Genomic DNA, 26,434 nt, shown 5'->3' with positions numbered 1-26,434 from the left:
AGAGCTCCCAGCCAGACAGGCTCTGTGCTTGTGCACAATGCCCTCACAAGGACTCCCAACGCACCATGCTACTGGCAAGCCTAACATTTTTCTTCAGAGCAACAAGGGACTGGCCTCCAGCCTTCTCCCCACTTTTCCAGAGGATGGTCCAGATCTTAGGTCCACTGATGTGCCCCATGCTATCTTTCTGCTGACCACAACAAGAGTGTCAGGCAAATGCCTCCATTGTGTTTATCCCTGCACTTAAATCCCCAAGGTTTATTGTGGTGCATCGGGAGCTTATGAAATCAAAAGCAGCAGAGGACAACTATGGTAACTGATACATAAGAAAATAAGAAACTTCTGTTTCTCTATTTTCTAAAGCACAATGGGACATCCCTTTCTCACAGTCACTCCTTTTGTGGTCAGTACCTAACATTCACATGAGAATACAAATGGTTCATGTGTTTTCTTGACTTACAAAGTATGTATTGATAGCCATAAATGCTGAGGATTTTGACAGACTGAAAAGTAAACAAGAAAATCCCACTTAGCTACATTTTAGGTGTGAGTCTGAATCACCCAGAATGACTAATGCTCTGACCTATGTGACAAGCCAGATAACTTCAGCCACTCTCCCCTGTCTTGAGCCTACTATCTAGTATTTGGATGAAGCATATAATTCAGAAAAACCTCCTTTATCTTATGACTTGAAGACATGAAGATAGGCATTTCCATAGCACTGCATCCCAGCAGTGAACCACCAGCTTATGAGAAGTTGTTCTTTTTTTTCCTAACTTCACTTTGCCTTTTTGTTCTTCTATCCATTGGCTCATGATACCAGAAGTATGTGTATTGTATCACTAATGAAGTTAGTGATTTTCATCTTTCTCTAATATTGTGAACTGGCAACAGTTTCCACTGATTTTTTAAGTCATCCCTTGAGAATCCTATTGAAGCTGGTGAGTAGAGGTTCTGCCTTTCCTTGGGACACTTGATAGTTAGCTATGAATAGGTTTTCTAGAAGTCATGTTACAGGGGATTTTCCCCCATGAAGCTGCTTACACAAATCCAGCATAGTTAGTGGCTCTTAGTGTAACAGAGGTGATTTCATCTGCCATCTTTTCTATGTTCCTTTTTTTTTCCACTTGCTCAGAATTCCCAGCATTTCTGAAGAAATGGGTTCAAGGAAACAAGCTGTTACACCATTGGTGTAACCAGTTCTATTGTGCTATCATATACAAATGCACCCTGGTCGATCGAGCTCTTTGGGCAAGAGTAAGAGATGTGGGATATTTGTTTTCAGTTTCTTGTCCTCTGATAACCCCTAACGCCTTTCTGGGGCAATGTGTTCCAGTCTATGGTATTCTTCATTTCTGGACATGAACAGAGTACAGAGTACCTGAACATGTACAGAGTTTGTTCAGCTCTGTACACCTCTGCACTCATAGCTGAACTGGTATCTGTTGGCTTCAGACATTGCATTGTGCCATTGTGCTACTTCTAGAATACAAACCAGCAAGATTTAACATCTTTCTGTCAGTTCAGATCTAGGAGGCACACGATGTAACCTTGAGAACAGATGGTTGAATTCACATACACTGAAGCACACAGTGCTACACTGATTTCTTAATCTCATTCAGAATAAATGACTTGTATATGAACAGATTCCCCAAGTTGTCAGAGCATCATAAACAAAATTGCTTGCTAATTGCAGTCAGCCACATCCATGCAAGGTTGTCCAGGAAGGATTTACAGGCTGCTTCGCCTTGCAGAACCTCTTTGTTTTATGACAGGGAAAAGGGAATGAGAATCTCTTCAGTCTGAGGCTCCAGCTTGGTGTACTTTTCACCTGTAAATTGTACACATTTAATTTAATTGCATTGAGAAACCACAAGTGCAAATCCTCTTGGAACTGTACTTTATAGAGCTACATTTGACAGCGGTTTAAGTTCTAATACTTTAATTCTGACTTCTTTCTTTTTATGGATTTTTCTTACCCTCTCTATCATCTTTTCACACTGACCAAGTTTGTTATAGTAGCACAGAACAGAAGCTTCCTTGCTTCTTGTTATGGTTGGCAGCCTTCACAGGTATCTTAGCCAAAAGGCATTCTGGTAGCACTTTAAACCTTCACCCAGAGTACAAGGTATTTACTTCATGTAATGTCTGCCCAAAGCTTGTGCACAGAACACACAGGCAGCACTGTGTTACTCCTAAGTTCGTGAAGGTTGATGTGCTCAATCAGTTGGCTGAACAAGCTGAGCTAAAAATACCAATTCATCCCCACTGGTGAATCTCCACTGTGGACGCACAAAAGAGCTCTTTGAGTGAACCCCCAGGTTTCCAGGAACCAAGTAAGTCTTTATGGTACCCCCAGTCCTCTTAAAATGGCTTCAGGGGTATGAAATTGGAACTAAGAACAAATTAGATCAAACCAATGACCTGTTATTTCATCTTCTGACAAGGGAGTGATCCAGGACCACCAATGTACCTATCACAAAGCTTCCAGCCTCCCACAACAGAAGAAAATGGAAAAATCTGTCTACTTTCTAAAAAAAAATAGATTTTTTTCCCCGCAAAATTTGCTTCAATGACCTCTCTGCATTTAGCAGTGTATTTTTGTCTGAATTAAAGGAGTGTTTATATTAGAACATTGCATGCATTTGTGGAAAAGATATTTCAGTATTGATAAATATTTACCGTGATGGTATTTCTGTCTTCTCCAAACCACAGATGTTTTCCTTACTAAATGTGTCTGGTTTTCAGCTTTGAGCATTTTTTTCTCTGCTTTTTTTTCTGTATTAATACAATCATCCATCAAAACAGGAGTAAGACCCTGATCAGTGTCCTGGTATTTTTTTTCAAAAGCCTTTGTTTTAAGTTCTTGACATGTTTCCAGAGCAATCCTGAGGCCACTACCATTGCCTAAGAATTAACATGCTTGTTGTGGTCTCTGAAAATGTCAGCTATGTGCACTTTTTCATTATTATCTGAAATCATGCAGAGATCTGGACCTTGAAATACCCTAGGTCTTTTACTTTCCTCTTTCTCCTCCCCCCACTCCCAAGAGGCAGCTATTCATCTTCATTAGCCACTTCTGTTAGCTTGCTGCCAACTGAGACTAGAAAACTAGCTGCATCAGTCTTGCATGGCAATTCAGGAATTAGAATCCATAGTCCTTGGGTGCAGGAGGTTAATGCACTAATAAAGATTGTACCTTGATTAACCACATCATCTCAGCTTGCCCAAGCAAGGTTGGTTTTCAGACAGTTTGTTGTATCATATGGCTCACTGCATTCATAGAACCATAGCTTCTTAGCTAAGAAGAGATATTCATCTTTGTGACTAAAGGAGAAATTTTATCCTTTTTTTTCTCATTTCAATGAAGAATATTTTTTAAAAATTAAAGAAATTGTCTAAATGCTGTCCTATGATTTACCTGTAAAGGGACACCTTCCTCTCCTAATAAGGGGGCGCAGGGGGTTTGTCCTAAACTCTGACATGAGAGAGCATGCCATGGGTTATACGCTAATTTACTTGTTTTTAGAATCAGACCACATTTCTTTTAGGTATCCATAACTTCTTCTAGACTTACAGGCTCATTTATTCCCCCCAAAAATGAATAAAAATCTGCAAGCCTCTATGCTAAAGAATTATAATCATACAAATGAAGGACCTAAATAAGTCAGTTTGATAAGTAAGCAGCTGTAGCCTTCTTTCACATTTATCTGTCCTAGATTGCTGAACCTTGACTAAGTGTTGCAGGTTATTTTCAGGATGGTTCCACTAAATCAGAGATAACATATTCCAAACAGAAACTTATTGCACTGGCATTTCTGATTTGCTGTAGAGTGAATTGATCCACAGATCACGTTGCAAATACTCATGATTTGGAATGGTTTAGTTCTGTAGATACCAAATATCTGGAGATTTAATGCTGAACACATTCTTTAGTGCTGCAGTCTGCAAAATCTCTTACTTTCTCCCTTTTCATGGGCCTAATTTCTCTTTTTTCCTTTCCTTCTTCCCAGCTCACGGGCATGTGTGTACACACACACACACACACACGCACAAATCCTGTTTCTATCAAGCAGTTTCTGCTGATGACCATCTGTGCATGTCTGAAGAACCAAGCACAGCAAAAATGACACAGTCACAAGCTACACAATTACCTTTATTTCTTTGCTTAGAACAAAAAAAAAAAATTCCTTGACAAGCACTTGCCCCTGGATTGTCATGTATCTTTGGAAGTTATACCAATGAAGCCTATTGAAAGGAATTCATATTTCAGAAAGCAGCAGAGCATTTGGAGAGTCTTGGGACTGTTGCCAAAGGGGAAATGTGGTAGAATGTGTTTGCAGCAGATTGCTATGAAAAAAGTTACTCCTTTAAATCATTTTAGCAGGAGTAGGAGAGACAGAAGAACTGACTGAGGTTCAGCGCTGAACTGGCACCCAGCTCAGTGTCCTTACTGCCATTTCAGCACCATGATAGGCAGCTAACATTAGTTCCCTTATTTCATCCTTCAGTTAGTGGGTGAAACCATGTGTGCCACTTACCTCAAGTTTAGGAAGCATTTTGTATCATACATGACAAATATTAACTATAAATTAAAACCCACCCAAATGAGTGGAGAGAAGATAAGTAAAACAGAAAACAACAGAAGCTGGAAAATGACAAGATATTTTGTTGGGCGGTGATGGTTCTGAATAACATGTTATCAAAAGGATAATGACCAGTAAGAGATGCTCAAATGGAAAGTAGAAAATTATCAATTGCTTAAAGGAAACTATGGGGCTTATGAGGAAGTAGAAAGAGAGTTCTAAGTATGGATAAGTGACATCATAAAGAAACAAGAGGAAACAGCTTTATCTTTCCATTTTATAGGCACATATTTGAAGTTTGGGTTAGAGAAGTTGCAGCAATAACAGATACTACAGGAACCAATTTTGAAAAAAGAAAATTGGCTTTTCACATGATAGGAACCTTACCACAGTGAAATACTGTCAGCTTCAACACAGTCTCCAAAAGTTTCAATGTCTGACTCTTTGCTTTGGATATTTGACACTAAAATCATAGCCACGTTGTCAGCTAGTGGCAATGTAGCTTCCTTGAAATGAATGGGATATTTGCCAACTGACAGCAGTTAAAAAGAGAGACTCCTGTGCTAAAAAAAAAAAAAAGAAAATATAATATTGTGAAGACAGAAGAGATACTAGATTACAGGTTCTCAAACTGCATCTTGTTGCTAAAGGGTCTTGGAAAGCTCTGCATTACCTTTGCATGGCCTTGACTTCCAGCTGAATAAATACATCTAATGCGTCCCTAAAATCTGCATTTCAGTGTAGGTAACTACAAAAACAGATCCTCTCCAGTCTGCCTGAGCTAACCAGCAGAGTATTTGCAAAGGAAAATTGTGTCTCACAAATCTCCTATAATTCCTGTGACATGTCAGTTGAGCAGTGGATGAAGTTGAGTCAGATAAAATAACTTTCAAAAGGTGTTTGACAGAGTCCTTTATGAGGTGCCACAAATATTTCTTAAATCATCCTGTGTAGAAAGACAAAATATTAGGAATCAAAAATCAGCTAGGTGAGCACAAGCAGAGAGGAGGATTAAACAGTCAGTTTTCTTAATGACCCAATGATAAGTTCTGGTTTCAGCACCAAGTGAACAGCAAGATTATACATGTGGCAAGACTTTAAATCTAGATGCTACCCATCTCCCTACTTATTATTAATTACGATTTTTCTGAATCAGTTCAACTATTCCCGGTATCATGTGCCACACAGAAAGATTGATGACACTAGATAAATAGCATTGCCTTAAGTCTAGAGTGAATACTATTTTTTACCTCTGCATGGTACTTCTCCTGAAAAATTATCTACAAGCTAGGGTTAAAAGCCCCAAACAAAACACTACCAAGCAGTCATTAATCCCCAAGAAATGTCTGGTTACTTAATTGTTGCTGCGGAAACTGAAGTTGGAGCAAGAATATGCAATACTATAGATTTCTTTGTTTGAAGGTTTTCCCTTCAGTGAGAAGAAAAGCCAAGTTGGCATGTTGAGTAAGATTAACTAGGCTTGGACCTTTATAGCTTGTAAAACTGGACATTTATGTATAACTGCTGAAAACTGATTTACTACAGGTAGAGACAAGTAAAGTTGCGGAGTTGTAGAGTTACAGTACGCATGTGAATGAGACGTGCCATCACCACCAGCACCACAAAGATGTCAGTGCAAAACAACATCACTGCAACCCTCACAAGGAGAAATGTGTGTTATGAAGCAAAGAGAGGGCATCTGAGCTGCTCCTTGGACTTGTGCATCTGGCTGCAGGAGGAGGGGGGCAGTCACTGTCATCTCAAACGATCTGTCCTGCAGTTGGGCACATGTGCTCATCCACATATATGTTTTAAGCAGCCTGGTCAGGGCTTCCTTCTTTGATCTAGAAGTCTTTGTTTTCCCCACTTCTGGACCCCAAATGTCTTCTCAGTACTTTCTTTTGTTGACATTGTTCAGGACTTTAGGATTAAGTTAGTCAAGTTTGAAGAAGACTATAAGTTGGTTTTAAATTAGACCATTGTCTTGTAGTGGCTGGAACATTTTCTGGTGCCAGGTGTTTCTGACTTATTTTTTGTTTGATTTATGCTAAAAAAGACCCTGGGTTTTTTCTGTTTTTAATTTTAAAAACCTTTTGAGTCAATCGATGTTCTAACACCAATTTGAAGGTGCTAAGGCTCTTAAATACATTTAAATTTTCATCAGTCCTTTTCAGTTTTCAGTCCAGCGGGTGCCTTATGCCAGTACTGCCAATCCCAAACTCCAAAGACAGGCAAGTTACCTGAGAAGAGAAGATGTTCATGAAAGTTCATTTTACAATAAAAGTTGAGTCCTTTCTGTTTAGTTAGTTAAATAGTTGCCATTTAGGCTTGCATTTTCAGACATTTCACACCATGTACCAAAAAAAACTTGATATAATCATATGTCACTACTAGTGTTTTGAATCTGTCTCAAATATCTTCAGCTAGAGCCTAAAATCCCGAGACTTGGCACACTTGAATATATTCTGGATTTGTTTCTGCTTGTTCTTGCATGGTGTTGACATTTGCTGGACACCTAAATTCTTTCTCCTGATTTTTGAGGCTCTGTTCTTGGCAGCCAGAAAGAGACTCTGCACATAGTTTAATGTTTCTATTTAGAAAAATATTATACTACATTTAAATCCTACCACTCCTCAGTGGTGACAGCCTGTAGTTTGGGATACTTTTCATTGTGGCTTTCCGATTATTTTTTCTAATTTTATTTAATTTTATAGTTGTCTGAATTTCAAAGGGTAGAGATAAATAAACAATACAATCACAACACAATGTATTATTCTAGTAAATTCACATTCAGATAGTCATTATAATGGCAATTATTAACCTTGGCAGATATCAGTGGTTTTACTAAATCTTTGTGTCAGAAAGGGTTACATCCAATTTAAATTATGTAGAAAGCTTTATTATATACCACAACTGAAAGTAAAAAAAGGAGAAGAGGAGCTAGCTGAAAAAAAAAAAAAGACTATTAAGGCTATTTTTCATTGAAGTGGGGATGAGAAATATTGTTGGAGAAAAGAAGAAACGAAAGATTTTGACATGTCAAAAAAAAGGTCACCCTTATTTTTAATCAACCCTCTGGTCCTTTCAGTGGATGAAGGCATCATTGTCAGACTCGGGCAAGCAAGGTGGGAGGAAAGAGCTCTGCTGCTGTAACAGATTGTTTTGTGCTGGCACAGAGCAGACTCCTCAGGAGAGGTGTCCCTGAAGGTGACAGTGGGGTCACCAGCTGTACAACCTGGAAGAACTGCTTCTTGAGCAAATGGCAGTCATAAGCACTGAATAGAATATTTCACAAGTAGGATAACTTTGGGTCAAAGTCACCAGATGTTCCCAGTCTGTCTGCCCCCGTTCTTCAATTGACAGAGATAACGTAAAGCATTGCCCTACGGAAGAAAGGGACACATAGTCATTCCCATGTGGTTTTTTGGGCTCAGCACCTCAACTTGTAGGGAGGACGCTTTGGTTGGGAACAGGGTTTTTCCGCTGGAAACACCTTTAGTCTATATACACAACATTTCCCACAGAGTAAATGGTCCTGTAAGGGAAAAGCAAGGAAAGCAGGTATGAAAGTGATACCTTTTTACATGACAGACTTAGGGTTAAACATCCACATTGCAAATCTCCATTTTGTCAATTTATTGTCATACACCTTTACTATTGGGATATTTCTTAATACATTATTTCTTAATCTTTTGCAAACAGTAGCGCATGTGCCAGGTACTTGTAGCAAACAGCAATCTGATTGCCTCTGTTTTTTGCTGCCTGAGTTTTAAGAAGTTACTGTATATTAAAAATTGCTATATACTGTTATTGCTGGCACTTATCAGATAAGGAAGTCATAAGATGAATGATCTGCCTCAAAGAAGTGAAAAGCAAAGCAATTCTGATACTGAAACTGCAAACCAGATGATGCTCTGATTAGAGGCACGCATGTAGATTACAGAAGTATAATAAATCATGTAACTTTTTAGCTTCAAATAAATTAAAAGAATGCAATTTTTATTAGGAAATAAACTGTTTATCAAGAATGCTTTAAAGGTGACATTTATTGCTAATAAACTGTGTTGAAAGGGCTGGTCCTTTCATTGGCAGAACAGCCAGAGACTTTCCACTATGTAAAAAATGCAGCAGCTCAGTCCATGCTGGGTCAGGAAGCAGTTCCATCAGCACTAATGAAGGATGGGCAAGAGACTCACACACCCTTTTTTCCAAACAAGAAAATTTTCTTTTCTCTTTAAAAAGGAATGAGTCATGGAAATATAACTCCAGTTTTATTTTGGGACTGATTGTGGATCTCTGCATGGCTCCTTGAAATATCACTGAGAAACAACTCCACAGTCAGCTAATGGTAGCAAAACCCAGCAAAGCATCTGCCAGGCAGACTCTTGATAGTGTCAGAAATCCCCCTGCTTAGGCAGGATGTTATTTTCTCTTCAGTTCTTCTAACGTATGGGCCAACTTTCAGGGTTGTCATGCTTGGCTCTATTTCTCATATTAATTCTCTTAAGTTACTGTGTACCAAATATTGTGGCTGTTGGTGCTGAACATGTCAAAAAAGAAATCTGTCCCTTAACATCCTGCACTAGAGAGGAACAAATGGTCTGAAGTGTTTCATTTATCTCTCCCCAAAAGCAGCCTTGCTTTGGAGACCAACTCATTTAGACTTGAATCATAACAGTATTGAATGTGTGCCTACCTGCTACCTGAAGCTGGGTCAAGGATGACTGCATAAAAGTCAGGTCAAGCTGCATCTGTCTCTTAGCTATGAAAAAATGTCCCTCCAGACAAAACAGGGAGGAGAAAAAGATGGTGTGCAGCACACCTCGTTTAGGGCTTGCCACATATCTGTGTCCTTCAAGGCACAAACACGTTGGAGTTAGGAACTTATTCAACTCCTTTACAATGATAAAGGCAATTTTAGGAATTAACTGCTAGCAAGTGGTAAGCATTTACCATTCTGACTTTGTGAAATCTATTGTGTGATTAGTCCACTGTGTGTACCCCATTACTTGGTCATGAACCGAAATTTCTGTTCTCATCTACAAAAGAATATTCTGTTAGTCTCACCAGCCCAAATACATTGTGTGATTGAACTGTATTGCAGAGTGTTAGAAAAATCAAACTTCTTGCACTTAAGATGTATTATCTATTCAGGAAAATGAGAGTGTGCTTAAGAACTGCTCTCAAGAGTCTGTAAAAATCATTGTAGCTCATGTTTTGTCTAGATTATATGAAAACTGGGCATTTCCTAGAAGCTGCAGTAACTTAAATATTCCACTACCCAGGCACTCTTGCTACTGATATGCTGTCCTTGTCTCCTTTTCCACGGACTTTCTCAATGCATTTTGCTGAACAATACTGTTTTTCAGGAGATGACCCATTCATGGCCTCCGCCACTGTCAGCTATTCACACACCAGGAAAGGCAGAACAAAGCAAGTTTCCCTTCCCAAACAAGGTAAGACATTCCACATCGTATACAAACATTCCTCCTGCACCTCACAATATGTCCTACAAAAGCCCTGACTAAGTGTGTGAGGTCTCTGGGCTGAGATTGATGCCGTGCTGATGATATGCATGTGTGTGTGCCAGTATTCCCTGTCTTTTCCCTTCTTACAGCCTCAGCAGGGCTACAGTCTGCATCTCTTGGCAGCAGAATTGATGGTGTGGGGGTCATGGGTTCCTCACAGCAAGGTAAAACCACAGGTGTATCCGGTGGGATGTCCAGATGGGGTGGCTTCTGCTGAGGCTCCTGATTGACACCTTAGGGCACAGACAGCTGTGGAGAGTCAGGGAGCTCCTCCTTGCATCCACTGCTCCTGTGTCATTTGGCTTCACCAGCTGAGATTTGTGTTGAAACCTTTGAGGTCTGAGCAGGCCTTCACTAGGTACACTGGCCTCTAGTTGGGCCTGAGGACTGGGCACACATCTCCTGCCACCAGCCTGGCTTCAAAGGGGCAGCTTTGCTAGAGAGGCTGTCAGCCCAGTGCCGAGATACTCAGAGGGGCCACAAAAGCATTTGCCGTGGAAATATTTGATTCCCCAAGAGACCAAAGCCACTAGTCCTGCTGATGGTCCTTTAAAACCAGCCCCACTATAGGATGTGTCCCAGGGAGGATGCAGTGCAGCATGGTAAAGCTCATCAGCACAAGCTTGGGGAAACCATATTATTTATACATGGTAAGTCAGGAGGCAATGAAATCAGATATCTTGTGCAAGAGCCAATAAATTTCACATTGTATCACCATACACTGTTTAGATGTCACAAGCATATTTCATGCAGTGTTCAAGCTTGAAAGATGGTATTGATGCTGTTTATAGTCTTTCTCCTGTTAAAGCAAGCTTGTTTGGCAACTTTTAAGTCCATTCTGCAAAATTTAGTTTAGGGAATAATTATAACTACAAAGCCAAGAAAACTTCATTTGCCTACAGTAAAACAGCTTTTCTGTGGATGAGAGTGTCATGATTTTGAAGTATCAGGGGTGTAAACCAAAATATCTCTGGCATGTTATGAAAGAAAAAGAAGGAAATAACTCACTATTTACTTGAAGGAAGACAACTGATTGAAGATGGTAGGCAGGCCAGAGGCTTGTTAAGTTAGAGTAAGTCCTGTAGGAGATAGGAGGATCAGCAGCTTACAAGCAGGTGAAGTGCCACATAGGGATGACAAAGTGAAGTGGTGCTTGCAGCGCTGCAGTTTCTGCCACAATTGCCACCACACAGTGTGCTTGTGTGACACGTGTGCAGATGTGCACGGGCAAGGCGTGCACCTGTCAGCGGATCTGTGTGGCCATCGTGAATCCACTTCCTCACAACTAACTGCATTGTGATAAATATAGGAATAGGAGAACCGCAGAGCAGAGAGCAAAGATATGTGAATAATGGTTGATATTGACTTTCTCATCTTCTCTCTGCCTGTTCATCCATCTCTCTGGGAAATTTTCTATTATTTTGAATTGCAGAGCTATTTCAGAGATCTACCATTCATTTTTAAAGATCCTTTTCAAGGCGGTTTCCTTTTCTCTTGCCAAAGTAGAATTTCCATTTTTTTTTGAGCTTAGGATGGACAAGATTTCAGCTAGTAACATACGAGCATACTTTTGTACATACAATAACATCACAACTGTATTGTGGCCTGGATGGTCTGCATGGTCAGAAATGAGAGTGCTTTGTGTGTGAGATGGGAAAGAAGTACCTTAAAAAACTCACCAGAGTCCTGGAACAATCCTGTATTACTGGCCATAGATTATGTTAATTTTAGACACCACTTCTATTTTAAAATAATTAAAAGCTGTTCTGTGGCTTAACATTAGTCTGTACTGTTACCGACTTTAGAAAGCATCTGCTTTTCAGGCTCCAAAATGCAAAAAATGGTTTCCTAATTTTTCAAACGTGTTTTTCAAACCTTCATAAACTAGCTATTGCTCTTCACAAAGCACGGAGTAAAATCTTTATTGGACCTCATAGGGAATGTCTCCATAGCTCTTAGAAAGTTTTCCCACAGGTAATCCACGTAGTTATCCCTACTTTTTAAAACCTGAGGGCTACACCAAACTGTTGTGGATCGCACATTATTCAGATAAATGGTTCTGTCAGTTAAGTAGTGACCAAAGCCAGTAAAGACTGAAAGGCTAAATTCTGGGCAACAGCTTCATCTCTTAGTTCCAAGTCATGCATGGTAACATGAATTGCTCTTCAGTCTTAATAGCAGTGCTAAGACATCAGTTCAATTCATTTGCAAAGACTCTTACAGCAAGAGAAGCTACACTTGCTTTTAACAGAAGACAGTTCCCAAATATTAAGATATTCATCATTTTGGGAATGGGAAAAAGAGAAGCTTGTAGGACTCCTGCCCTGTTACAAGGATGCAAATCATAACTATGTTTCTGTCCATAAAAAACTGAGTGTCAGCATCATTAGTTCGCATTCACGCCACACTGCTTTTAACCTGCAATTCAAGTAATTAGCTATCTGACAGCTTGAAACTTGAAATTTATTAATTAGGCTATTAAAGTTGCAAAGGCCACAGCAACTATAGCTAGAGTGGTTTTGAAATCAGTCTAGTAATAAAAGCTAAATATCTGAGATTTATATATCACAAATATAACAGAATTGCACATTTGAAACTGCACATGTGGCTGTATCAATCAATATAACTAAATGCTCATTTGATGGAGGGGATGGATGTGCATATGCTGTACTTCTATATGAAATCAGGCCTCATTAACATGGGAGGTCTGCATTGATTCACAAGAATGAGAGGAGAGTCTGAGTCACGTGTGACACGTGGCAGTGCCCAGTAGGTTTCCAAATACTGCACTGCTGGAGGAGCACTGCTAGAGAGCTGTCCTTTATGTAATGGAGGGCATAAAGTTACATTTCATCCTTAACTTGGAATTTTCTTTCTCTCTGGAATTAATTTGCACTCTTGAATTTACTAGGAAGGGGCAATGACAGTCTCTTTACTTCTTGTTTTTCAAAGCTTGAGGATAATTGAATGAATGTGTGATGTGACAGGCTGTGTGTGCTTTCCTTTCTCAGCCACGCTTTGTTATGTACAAATGATCAGGCATTTCTTGATTGTAATTTTATTAAAAGCATCTTAATAAATAAACTTTAAATGAATAATTAAATTTGTAAATAAGAGCTCACTTGATGCTTGTGTGGATGAGCTTTCATGTTCAAGTATTAATTCTCTTGTGCAGGAAAAAATGCTGTTAATTCTGCTGCATGCTTTGCTCTCTTTCTTCATTTTTACTGTGATTTTATGTCTTGATAGTTCGATCAGGTGTTTGATTTCTAGTTATGTGTATATGATATTATGGGATCAGCCATCATTTTGTTATTTGGGAATTAATTTAGCCACTCCAGGAGAACTGGTTTCTTGTCACAAAGCTATTGGGTGATTATTCTCAGCAGATGCTAAGTTGTCATACTGATGTTGTTCTTCACAAGCTCAATTCATTTGCTTTTTCCTTTCTTGTTGATTTTAACAAGCTGGAGGAAATACACTGGACAATAATCTTCAGAAATGAAGACTTCACCTTTTTTTTAAAGTTACATTCGTTTTTCCTCCATTAGTAAGACCATTCTATATTTCTCTATGAGATATTTTTACTAGCCTTTGGCAGAGGCAAGATACTGTGCTCAGCAGTTAAAGGGGATGGTGCATTCTTCCTGAGGTTAATGAAAAGGTAAAAGAGTGGGCAAGATCCTTGTTTAGAAGTTTCAAACACTTTTACAAATATGAAGATATTTCCCTCAAAATTACTGCATTTCCCTCAACTTCTCTAGGTAGATAAATTCTCTGTTTTGGAAACTGAACATGCTTTGAAAGCCTACTTTTATTGGGAGTGTGGTTGGCTACAAGAATAGCATTTAAATTCAGTTGTACATACCAGTACATCACTGCTGCAAGCTGATCTTGACTTTTTAAGATTACATTCAGTCACCAGAAAAAAACAGGCTTTAATCTCTCTTCATCAGAAACATTCACAAAAAGCTGATGCAATTTGTCAAAAGTACACAATTTCAAACTACTGAGAAATTATTCTTGGCATGTGAAACATGGTACAGATCTTTTCATATTACATATTACAGTATTCATATTACAGTAGAAGGTAGAAACTATTGGGGCGTGCCCAAAAAATGACATCTCACATTACAGGTATGTAGGATGGAAGTGAGTTGCAGATGTGTATTATAGTATTGAAATTACAGATCAAAGCCATGCAGTCTGGACAGCCTTGACTCCAGAGCAAATTGTGCAGATCGAGGGATTCTGATCAGCCGAGCCCTCAAGACGCCAGGGTCTGCTGTCCAGCCAACCTCTGTTTAGAGGGCCCAAGAAGCTCTTGGGACCCCAAGCCCCTGAGGAATTCTCCTGATTGTCTCAGCAGCACAATCTCAGCCCAACCAAGTTGGAGCATCCTCAGCTCTCTGGGGACTTGCAGTTCCTCTCTCCATGAGCTGTGTGTTTGGCTCATCCCTCAGCCTCTGTGGACCAGGGATCTGGTGCAGTGCCCAGTTCCTCACTGAAAATGACTGCATGTGTTCCTGTGGGTGCCTGGCTTCTCTGAGCAGTCTTAACTGCAGTTGTAACAGCAGCATGGATGTGAGGTGGTATTCCTGTGTGTGTCTGGGTTATTCAGAAGCAGAGTTACATACAGGATACTTTTCCTGCTGCGTCCGTGGAAAAGTATTCTTTTTTCCCTTAATTTAAATATCTTTTTGTTATGGTTTATATTTGTATTCATAGCCTTCTTTTATATTTTTATGAATGCAAACAAATTCTCTGAATGAAAAACAGTGAGCGAACATTTGCACTTGAGGAAAAAATGGTCTGATTTATTGCACCACATTCACAGATATTGCTGTTGTCATACAAGGTCAACCTTGTAATCTCAGGGACCCAGAACTAGTCTGTATTTTCATTCTCTGATGCTGTCAATGTCAACATGTGAAAAGACCAGCTGTGCTACTACCTCAGGGATCCAATGGTCCATGAAACAATATTGGCCTTCCCTCTGTCTTCTCATCTGAACTTGTAGAAGATAATAGACGAGTTTTGGCTGATCAATACATGAATAGTGAGCAGGAGAGTTGTAATAGCTAAACAAGGAATTGCGCCATTAAAGGGTTGTTGTGAAATAAGTTTACAATCTTAAGAATTAATGGATTTTCCAAGAAATATTGGACTTATTCTTGTAATTGAAAATTAGTTTGAAACCAAATGGACAATCATCAGTGCTGTTTGTACTGTTAAGGTAATGTCCAAGCAAGTATTGCAGAAAAAAAATTGCTGAAAAAATAATACACCTTCCCTTTTTTCTGTTATTACTGTAGGAGTCACAACAGGGATCCACAGGACACAGCAATACAAGTAAGTACCAACTCATTTTCTGGCTTCATTGGGTGGAGGGGTAGACAATGACTTTGAAAAAGAAGTGATGAAGTAAGGGATCAGTAGCAGAGTGGGACAGTACAGAGCCTCAGCAGGCAATACTCAGCTATGGACGAATATGGAGAACTGAAGAGTGACCATCAAAATGTCAGCTCTTTTGGTGGCCTGGGAACAACAAAAAGTATTCATTTCATTATCACTGTTCCATTATGTAAATGAGAAAGACTGAAAGGGCAAAAGAGTGGTTTTTTTGGAAAGCCAGAAAAGAGATGACCTAATTGCACAGCCAGATCCAGACTGCCAGAAAATTCTGCAAGAAAACTTGTTATCATTTATCTTTCATACTCAGTGGTATATTTTTTGGCCATTGCACAGTACTAAGCTACATAAATCTTGCCAAACTAACACTAGATAATGTTTCAAAGACCCTATGGCCATGAGTCTTTTCGGATAGCAGTGTGGGTAGGGGAGTGATATGTGTTTGTGTGGCTCCTGCTCAGGGCTTTCCAGCAGACTCCAGTTTGCAAATCATGGCACAGATCAGTAGCACTTTAATTACACATTTAGCTATGGTAAAAAACTTAGCAGATGTATTAAACAGGAAGATTGAATTGTTCTGCAAAACGAAGTATTAATCCTCTCCCTTGACACCTCTGATGGTTGTTGATGTTGTCTTGCATATTAAAAATACATGATTCTATCCTGCTCTCCACATAAAATCATCACAACCAAAAGAATTATTTTGCTAGCTTCCTGACCTGTCAGCCAACACAGAGCCCTGTTTGCAAATTGCAGGGCTGTGACTGAAGATGAAAAATGCCCTGAGCTGGTAGCTAGGGCTTTGAAAGGGTCTGGTCACCCACTGTGTGAAGTAAAAGACATCCAGAGAGAGACACAAGACTGGGAGATGCAGGCTTTTTAAACGGTGTGGCTCTTCGCTGGGGGAAGGTCAGCATGAGGAGGACAATGTTGTGAAGAAACATGCAGTGGTGTCACTTAATTGCTGGCATTGGTTTGATATTGCTGTGAGTACCAGCACTAAGGAAATAATAAAAGGCAAAGGGTATGAGGTTCTGTCAGAAAATAATGAATAGAGTAATGAAAGAAAGAAGCACTAAAGAACCATAATAGAGAGGGCTATGCAAACACAGGCAGAGGCACAAGCATGACAAACACACTGGCTGAGCTGAGGGCTTTGCAATGACATCAGAGGCCACAGTTTTTGGCCAGCTTTGGTCCTAGCTGAGTATTTCCTTCTTCCAACACTTGAACAAAATTGGTTGTTCTGCAGATTTAATGAAACCTGCTTTCCTGTGTATTACAAAATTGATCCTATGACCTTACAACTTCTCCCTGCTTCTTACTCCCGTGGTCTCCTACCCCACTTCAATTCCAAGTCCCCCATCCCTCCCACACCCCAATACCTCCAGCTTCTCATCTCCTCATTCATCCTGCTCAGCAAAATCTGCAGCTGGTCAGAAGCTACACTTGGTACTGCCTAGCTGATCGCACCCAAACCAAAGAACAGCTGGACCCATGCAGAAATGTTTTCTTCATTGGTGGCAAAAGTTAGGGTCACTGTCGGACACCCAGGCACTTTTCCTAGTATCACAGAGAGAGTTTGACTACTTCTGAGAGCTGTATCCATGAGAATTCCTGTTGAGGTGCTGGAATAAGACATCAGATATAGTACAGTTAGAATGAGACATAGATTTTACCAGTCCTGTATGTCATACTCAAAGGAAATTTGGAACAAAATGATTCAGATGTGTGGTGGGTTGACCCTGACTGGACACCATGTGCCCACCAAAGCTGCTCTATTAGTCTCCTGGACACAGGAGAGAAAATACAACAAAAGGATCATAGGTAGAGATAAAAACAGGGAGACATCGCTCACCAGTTACTGTCATAAGCAAAACAGACTCAACTTGAGGAAATAATTTAACTTATTACCAATCAAATCAGAATAGGACAATGAGAAATAAAATCAGGTCTTAAAAGCACCTTCTGCTCTCCCATCTCTTCATCCTGGGCTCAACTCCACTTCCAAATTCTCTACCTCCTTCCCACCAGCAGTGCAGGGGACAAAGGAATGGGTGCTGTGGTCAGTTAATCACACCTTGTCTCTGACACTCCTTCCTCCTCAAGTAGAGGACTCCTTACACTCTTCCCTGCTCCAGTGTGCAGTCCCTCCCACAGGAGACAGTCCTTCATTTACTTCTCACCAGCCCTTCCCACAGGCTTTGGTTCTTCATAAACTGCTCCAGCATGGGTCCCCTCCACAGGGTGCAGTCCTTCAGGAACAGGCTGCTCCAGCGTGGGTCCCACACAGGGTCACAAGTCCTGCCAGCCAACCTGCTCCAGTGTGGGCTTCTCTCTTCACGAGTCCAGGGGTCCTGCCAGGAAATACTAGCAAATTACTCTGTGGGAAAGAAATCTAATGGTCAATGTATTGTGTTATCCAAGTGCACATCTTCAGAGTCCAAATTAGCTGGTTTTTCCCATTGCACCCTGACTTCTTTGGAGTGGCTCTTGAGCCTGTCATTTGCAATGGTTTTACTGCAGCTGCCAACATTGTCTTTCTCATGGATAGCATTTGAATTTCTGTCATCCTTCCCCCACAAGGAAATCAAAGCATTTAAAAGCTCATAATAGCTGAAATTATACTACTCCATCACAATAAATATCATTTATCCTTGTTACCCAGAAAGGGAAACTTAATCTGGTTGAGTGATTCACCAAAATTCCAGCTAAGAGAAGAGGACTCCTTTACTGACCACCCACTATTCAACAGGGAAATCCTACAAAAGTTCAGTTGAACTTTATTTTGAAATTTGAGAAATCTGGACAGGTCTTCTGCTTGTATCTAAAAAGGTTAGGAAAGAAGTTGCATGAGATGATGTAGGAGCTAGCAAAGACCTCCCTGTTCTGTGGCTAAGGATCTGTGGACTGATGGTTTCCACTGTATGTTTTCTGCATGCACCCACTGACACACACACACACACACCTGTTTCAGGAGACATACACGGTGCTTAGCATCTGAAACAAAGTGTACTAACAGCAATCCCATAGCAAGGTGGGTAGCTTGTTTTTTGTTAATTCCAAAAAAGGCTAAGAAAAACAAAGGTTGGCACAAATTTGCCCGTAAGAAGTCAAAACTAGAGAAGATTTAGCAGTTCAGCAAATGCCAGCCTCCCACAATGGTACCTGCATGCATTTGACAGGTTACATGAAAAAATCAAAAGCAAATCTTAGTTTGGCCAAGAGTGAGTGTAAAACAGCGAAGTTGTTGTAACATGCCCTTATCCAAAAATATTATCTGTACCATATCTGTGACATTCAGCTATGCTTAGGCTATACACATTTGTAAAATTTCTAAGATTCTGTCAAGTAAGAATGAAGTTGGTAAGAACTGATAACGCATTAATGGCCAGATTTTCTACTCTAATAGGCTGGACTGATGCATTTCTACCATCTGTACAGGCTTCGTCCTTCCTCTCCACACAGAAGTATGCTAAGTGACAATTAGCATAAAAGCAGCTACAAATGCTTACTGTAGGGTAATCCATTAATATCCAGTTTGGCTAAATCATAGAGATTCCATTTCCTCACAGTACGTATGCTCTTTCCCTTGTTGCTGCATTAACATACACTGCTGAAAGTAGAACTGATGTGAACTCTGCTGGCAAAGCACTCAGGAATCCATATTGTCTCTCACACTCAAACAAACCAGTGTTCGTGGTAATAATTCATCACTTAGAAAAGACCCAAGTTACAAATAGAGAATCTTTGAATATATGCCAACTGTTACTGTTGGTTTCTTGTTCCAAATTACCATAATGCAGATGAGCTCCAGGGCTCCAGGCTCCGGAAGGCTGACAAACATATATAGAGGCAACAGCTTCCTGGCCAGCAAGTTCACCATCTGGATATACTTTCTGAGGTCTCTGCTGGAAGTGAAGAGTGACCTAGAGATTATGGAGTGGATGTATTCCATCCTGTGTGGATGCCCTGTTCATGCCTAAATTTTAGGTGCCTTTAGCTGTCCTGTTACCATGAATGCTGAGCTTCCCTAGAGGTCCATGAAGGCACTGGTGGTTTTGACGTCATCCAGAGCTTTCCCCATCCCGTTCAATAAAGTTTAGGCAGCTCAGCTGAGTAGACACAAACCCTACGAGAGAGGAAGATGAGATCTAAAAGCACTGTGTCAAGGTGTTTTTGATACCCAGAACTTCCACTACAAGACAGCTACTTACAGAAAGTCACTGCCTAGAGTGTCTTTCAGCTTCCTCCTGTACAGCAGTGGAAGAACACTGGTAGCAGAATCCTGCCTGTTCTGAAGGCAACAGCAGGTTTTCCAGAGGTGTCCTTACAGCTGTTGCTCTATGGAAACTGAGGGCGAGGACTTCATCAGCAGCAAATGGATGATGCGTGATGCTCATATTCATGGACTAGGTCGGGGCTGATCCAAAACCCACTCAACTCATGCTGCTCATTTGCAGCGTGTCAGGCAACACCAAAACAGCCTGACCAAAATATGTATTTCTCGCATTTTTTTCAGAAGGAATAGGTGGATTTTGGCTTAACACAGCTCATTAAAAGGTAATGGAGAAAAACACGTCCATCAGTAAACCAGTCACATTCAACCTCTGCGCCTCCTTGTCTGCTAGACAACATAAACTCATGTGTAGACAGCTATTAGCATCCAGCGACACACAAGAGGAGCAGCATCTGCACTGTCACTAGGCCCAGAATTCAAGTTCAAGGTGATTCAAGTGGAGTAGCATACCTTCTAAATCCATGGTACAGCTACACAGAAATCTTACACTGGAGCACAGCTCTGTCTGGTTACTCAGAGAACATTAATTACAGCAAACATCAGCCTTACTGTTTTCTGGCAGGGGGGGTAGAAAGGAGGGAGAAGGAGTTGGCCTGACTCAGCAGAAGCAGTTCCGCCCCATCTGCCAGCAGCCTGCCTCCCACTGTCTGTGCTGTGTAACTGTGTTGGGCAGATACATTATTTTGGACCCAAGATGGGGATCATCACAAGCCAGCATGCCAGGACCCATATGAGTCATAAGGAAATGTGAAGAGGCATCCCTTGGGCCTCTGATGCTTCTCAAGCATTTGGGTACTTGACTTCTCCTGGCACTGTGTGGCTAAGCTAGCACAGCAAAGAGGGTTTCCCCAGCCCCCACTCACAGAAGCTAAAGATCAAATCCTTAATCTGTCAAAATTAATGTGAGCCAAAATATCCACTGGCAGAACTGCGCCCTGATCACTGCCTTAGTCTCCTGCTGATGCTGTTTTGCTTTGTATGAAATAATTACTCTTCCTGGAGCAAGGTTTTGGAGCAAGTGCGTGTTGTATGGAGTACACTCTCAGCAGCAGAGCTCTAGGGCCCTAGAGAAATGCTTTCAGTTGCTCCAGGGTCTTCTGTCCCTGCTGAAGCCTGTGTCCTCTAAGCATCTCCTCTTGCAGAGTTTCTCTGCCTGACATTTCCGGAGCACGTGTCAGTGACAAGAAAAGTCAAGTCAGGATTGACCCCTGGCTTGCAAATGCTCCCTCAGTGCCCCTGCAGCCCTGCTGCTGCCTCCACAGCTGTCTGTGTGTGTGGCAGGAGTGGTCAGTGTTAGCAATGAATAAAGCATTGATGTGTCACATCTGAGCAGTTTCCATACTGACCCATTTCTGATGTCATTTTCTTCTTCTCTTTTAAAGGGAAAAGTGATGTAGAGCCAAAGACCCCAGAGAAAAGCGCAACCCATACATCGTAAGTCATATTTGTGTTTAAGATTGGAGAAGGCAGCTGTGTTTTTATCAGATTTGTTGGGCAAAATAGAATTTGTTTGTTTTCATTAAGATAAAGCTCTTTCACTGATGCTTTTTGTAAAACGGCTTTTTAGATAATGACTAAACATTAATTATTCCTAGAACTTCTGCATGCTAGTAAGTCAGCGATCTTTGCAAGTGAAATGGCTCCATATCACACTGAATAGATATGAGATTATTTTTGTGGTTGTGCAAGGCTGGCCTTTAGAACCTTACTTCAACATTACCTTAATGCTGCTGGAGTTTGTCACACTTGCTAAAAAACATCATGTCACATATGCCTTTGATGTACTGATGTAATTTTAAAAGACTGCAGTCTGCAGCTTCACCTCTGAATTACTTGAAATCCAATTACAGTTATCTCTGGTCTCTCACGATTTTGTTGATGTTTTTGAATTAACAAAAGAAGTCAAGAAATAGATAGGAACAGGCACTTGTAATATATCAGTGTTCACCTTCACTTTAGTGCAACAATAGAAGCTTTTACCGTTCTTTACTCTAGTATACAAAGGACTGAATTGTTTTGCCAACATAAACCAGTCTATGAAACAGATGAGCTGCAAGTTAAAAAAATGTAAAAAATAGCATCAGTCTCCCAAACTGAGCGAGATAAGTGAATTCTTTTAATAACCGGTAGGCAGGAGCATTATGAATTTCTGCAAAACCATTCACCTCTTTAATCCCATTTGAGAGAGGGAAGTTCTTCTAACAGTCAGTCATGTGAATTTTAGAGTGCATCTGGCCCATAATTTATGTTTTCTGATTCCTGTTATTTAAATTCAGAGCATTATATCATGTAAATCTCACAAGGTGTCACCATTTGTTACATGGCCAAAAGTAGTCACAGAAGGAGGTACAATAACAATGATTTATTGTGGGACGTTTTGATTTCTGCTGCAAATACGCATTAAAAATCCTCTGGAAATTAATCTAGAAAAAGATTTGACATGGTGTAAGAAATGACTTGTCCTGCAGATTGTGTTGTGGAATGTAATTATAGTGTGCAAGCACATTCAGACAAACTTATTAAATGAATTAAGCGTTAGCAACCTTATGCCTTCTGATAATATGATTGCTGGGAACGTTTAATAGAATGATTTCAATAATTATCATTTTTTAAAATAATATTGCAATAAAGACCAAAAGAAGAAGGGTTTTAATGCCATCTGGAGGTATTTTGGAGAAATGAACACATTTATTTTTGCTGATATTTAGAAATATGTAAAATGTAAGCCATTCTCCAAACAGTGTTTTTTTCTACTTAGTATTTTATTGATGAGGAATGTTCCTTTCTTCTTCTTCATTGGATTAAAATCCTGTAAGAGTTCTGAACCAACAATAGTGGTATCGCTGAACCCAAAATATGGGTTCAGAGGTACACCCCAATATGGTTGTATGGATTTCAGTATGGATTCAGTATGGATTTCAGTATGGATTGGATTTGAGACTACCTACAGGGTTATATAGTGTGTCAGAATCTTGTTAGGTGTGAAAGGTTCCCTGCCTAATAAGAGATGTTGGTACAACCTTTTGAACTGGGCTGTCTACTAGATACAGTATATTTATAATTCTTACCTTTAAATTGTTAGTATATTCTAAGGCTACCCCACAGCATACATGGATTCCCAGAACAATTTTTAGAGGCAGAAGCAACTGGTTACTGTTGATAAATTGCTGCGTTCAGCAACTGGAGGCCCCTCCAGTTGGAGAAATTCCATGGAAATGGAGGCAGGGGTAAAAAGAGGAGAGGAGAAGAAGGGAAACAACAAGTGCTGTGTCAAAAGAGAAGGAAGAAAGTGAGAGGGATACAGTTAAGAAGCAGAAAAAGGAGTTGCGAACATCAAGTTTTCAGAAAGAGATACAAAACTGAGAACAGTAGAAGAGAAAACCAGAGATAAAAACTGAAGACAAAAGCCACTAGCAAACTAAAGGTGTTCATGTTACTCAATAGAGGGCTGGATCTGTGAGTGTTAGTGAAAGAAAGCAACTCATGCTGATACATAGATACACACCAATGCCGCAGTTCTCTTTATGCTACCCTGCTGTTGGCCTTTCCTGGGTTTCTTCTCTTTTCCACCATCTCCTAGGACAGTTTTTTACCCCTGGTATCTCAGGCAAATACAAACTTTCTCTGCTCTTTTGGGGCTGTAGCAACTCGCACCTGTGCACACGATGCACAGCCAGGAGAACCTGCAGTGCACACCTGCACATGGATGTGTGAGCCTGTGTGCCTGGTCTGTCTGCAGATGGATGTTCTCTTCCCTGACGCACGTGGAGAAGACCATGCCTGGGCAAGAGCTCCAGCAGTGCCCAGCTGGGAGCTGCAGGGCTGTGCAAGGGGCACGAGTGCTGCCAGTGGTCCCTGTGGGTAAAAAGGCTGCACCCTCTTACGAGGTGTCGCTCCCCTCAGAGTGTCAAAGGAGCCCAGTTAGCATCTCCTGGCAGGGGTGCTAAAAAGGACCAACACTGATGTAGGAGAGAGACAGCACGTTCAGGCCTGACAAGGAGAAACTGGATGCATCTCACTGTGAATCAGCGTTTCCCTGTGAAAATGGAACAAACAGCAACAAAAAAAACCCCCACAAAGTAAGTCATGTTTGCCTAGAGGAAAATAACAGAAAAGATGGGGAGGAGTAAATTAATGTTTTTTTCTTGAAAATGTCTTTTTTATTTTCCTCAGGCATGTCACAAGCCTCACACTCTAGCCAAGCTTATATGATTCAATGGCTGTTAATTCAACCCCTGGTGCAGATATACTACCTCCATCCAAACATTATTTATGCAGCTTCAAAGGACAGGTTGATTACCCTCCTGAATCAGGCAGGGTGGCATTTGTGAACCAAGCATTAACATGACATCTCCCCTCACGATAATCGTTGTGCCTTGCTCCAGGTCCTCAAAAACAAACATAACCCTGAGACCTGGAGCCCCAGGACCAGAGGTGCTATCTGTAACCTCTGAGAGTACAGAAACAGAGTCTGCAGGATGCGTAGTGGTCTGTTCAGAGGGTTTGGGTACAGTAATCATTTGGAATAGCATTATGCATAGGGGCTTTTCCTGTGTGCATTAACTCCCTAGATAGACTCATTACAACATAGCTCTCCACTAATAATAATATTAAACATTAAAAAAATAGTATGCATTAGATGATGCATATTAATTGATGCAGCATCCTAATGAGGCAGATGAATAAGGGCAGTTATTGCAGTGCTAAGGATAATGGAGATGGATTTAGGAGAATGAGACTGATGCAAAAGCGGGAAGGAAATCTAAGCTGTAACATTTTGCACGGTATTCCTGTGGCTTTCACCACCTTGGCATTCACAATAATCACCTGAGGTGGCACTGAAGAATTGCAATAAAAGGTGCAAACAATACCGAAGTGTTAAGCTGTCTGGAGTCTTCCCTGGTTGATTCATGTTCCTTGTAATTGAATGCTTTTAAAGCCATGAGAATTCTGTATTTGAAGGGGTTTTGTTGTTGTACACAATATATATAGCTCTCTATGGGTCGTATGGTTACAGCTTTGCTGAGCATTTCCAAACTTTTGGGACTGATCAGAAATATCCAGTGATTTTTTGTTCTTTTGGTTTTGTGATCAGAGGGTCAATTTTCAAGGGTCAGAAAACTTTCACAAATTTTGTTAAAAACCCCTAATTTTTATTAAAATTCTTTCCCCCCCCGGTTTTACCACCTCTCGTCTGGAGGGCTGCATTTAGACGTGGGTACAGATGAAGGAAGAGGGGTCTTTGGTTCTTTAATATTTGCAGTTATAGGATTTTAGTCTTTCTTTGGCAAATCTGTTTGTCCTTTCAGTAAGCCTCAGACTGTTGCAATTAAAACTTTTTATTTTAGAAAACTTCTATGCAAGGCAAACTGATTCCAACCAGTGCACATGTTTCAGAGGACCTTGCAGGGCCAAAGAAACTCCTCCCTGAGCTGGGAGTCTGGGGTCTTCCATTCTCCCACGTGCAAAATGTGACAATAATTAAAAAATGGTGCAAATACACGAAGCGCTCAGCGTGACTCCCCTCTTGGAATGACTTTCAATGTACTGTCTGTTGTGATGTTCTTCAGCACCTTGTGTTTGTAAATGATTTTCAGTTCAGACTACCCAAGGTTAATCATGCCTGACTGTGATTCACTGCTATGCATTTACCTCGACATTTCTAGTGCATTTACTTAATGATATCAGGGCTAGCAACTAGATACCTCAGTGCTGTCTCTTTATTAACCCTCCCACAATTGCTTTCATGCTGAGCTGCTCCAGATTTTTCCCTCCCTTTTTACAAGAGAATTAACCAAGATTGAGGGGGGCTTTTATAATTTATGGCAGTTATGCAGGTTTTGTCCTTTGCTAATACTCTCTGAGAATCACAGCGATCACAGTGTGTGTGTGCATGTGTGTGTGTGTGTGTTGGCTTGTTTGCTTTTGCCAGGCAGAAATAGATGTTGGCTCTGTTCCTTCCCTGTGCTGGTCCCCAGCATCACTTGCAGAATGGTTTGCTCAGGGTGATCTCCATTAACAGCACTAAAGTCAGCAGCTTCTAAGCTGTCCATTTGCAGACATTAGTGCTGCAGTTTCTTGCCCGTCCAACACCTGCTCATCATTCTCATCACCCTGATTCTCCTTCAGGAAGGAAACATCATGTTTGAGCAACATCACTGTTGTTCTTGCTTGATGTGACACACGTTTGTATTGGCATGAGCATCGCATGTTGATTATTTCTTCCTCTCTTCTGTCTTGCCCCTTGTGTGTTCAGAGCGTCTTACAGATTATTCAACAGCCAAAATCTCCTGCTGGTTTCCCCTTCTGCAATGGTAAGACTGAGGCAGAGGGGTTACAAGGTGTCTGCAGAGAACAGAGGGAACCAGTCTCAAATACAGGCAATCAGTTTGAGCAAGTGCTGCCAGCTCACCATCCAGCTTTTAGCCCCCGGGGAGCTTGTCCTCTCACATCTGGCTGACCTGTAGTCTTGACCTTAAGTCTCTCAGGCAACAGTTGCAACCTGCTGGGACTTTTGGAGTTGGAAGAGTAGCCTTAATCCCACCTCACTTCACTGAAAGGCCTGTTGCAAGTTATTTTAAGCTTGGACTTCCCCCAGCTAAAATTAT

General features: G+C 40.7%; 1 protein-coding gene across 1 annotated transcript in view; it reads left to right on the top strand.

Annotated features, from left to right (window-relative positions):
• Positions 1-26,434, top strand: part of AFF3 (AF4/FMR2 family member 3) — a 318,503-nt gene that overhangs the window by 177,112 nt on the left and 114,957 nt on the right. The window contains 3 exon segments of the mRNA XM_039548666.1: positions 9,956-10,042; positions 15,430-15,466; positions 21,209-21,260. Of these exon segments, the coding sequence (XP_039404600.1) occupies positions 9,956-10,042; positions 15,430-15,466; positions 21,209-21,260 (176 nt within the window).

This window comes from Corvus cornix, chromosome 1 (genome assembly GCF_000738735.6).
Source record: "Corvus cornix cornix isolate S_Up_H32 chromosome 1, ASM73873v5, whole genome shotgun sequence".
Lineage (NCBI taxonomy): Eukaryota > Metazoa > Chordata > Aves > Passeriformes > Corvidae > Corvus > Corvus cornix.
Note: the sequence above shows the minus strand (reverse complement) of the source record. Positions and strands in the feature narration are given on the sequence as shown.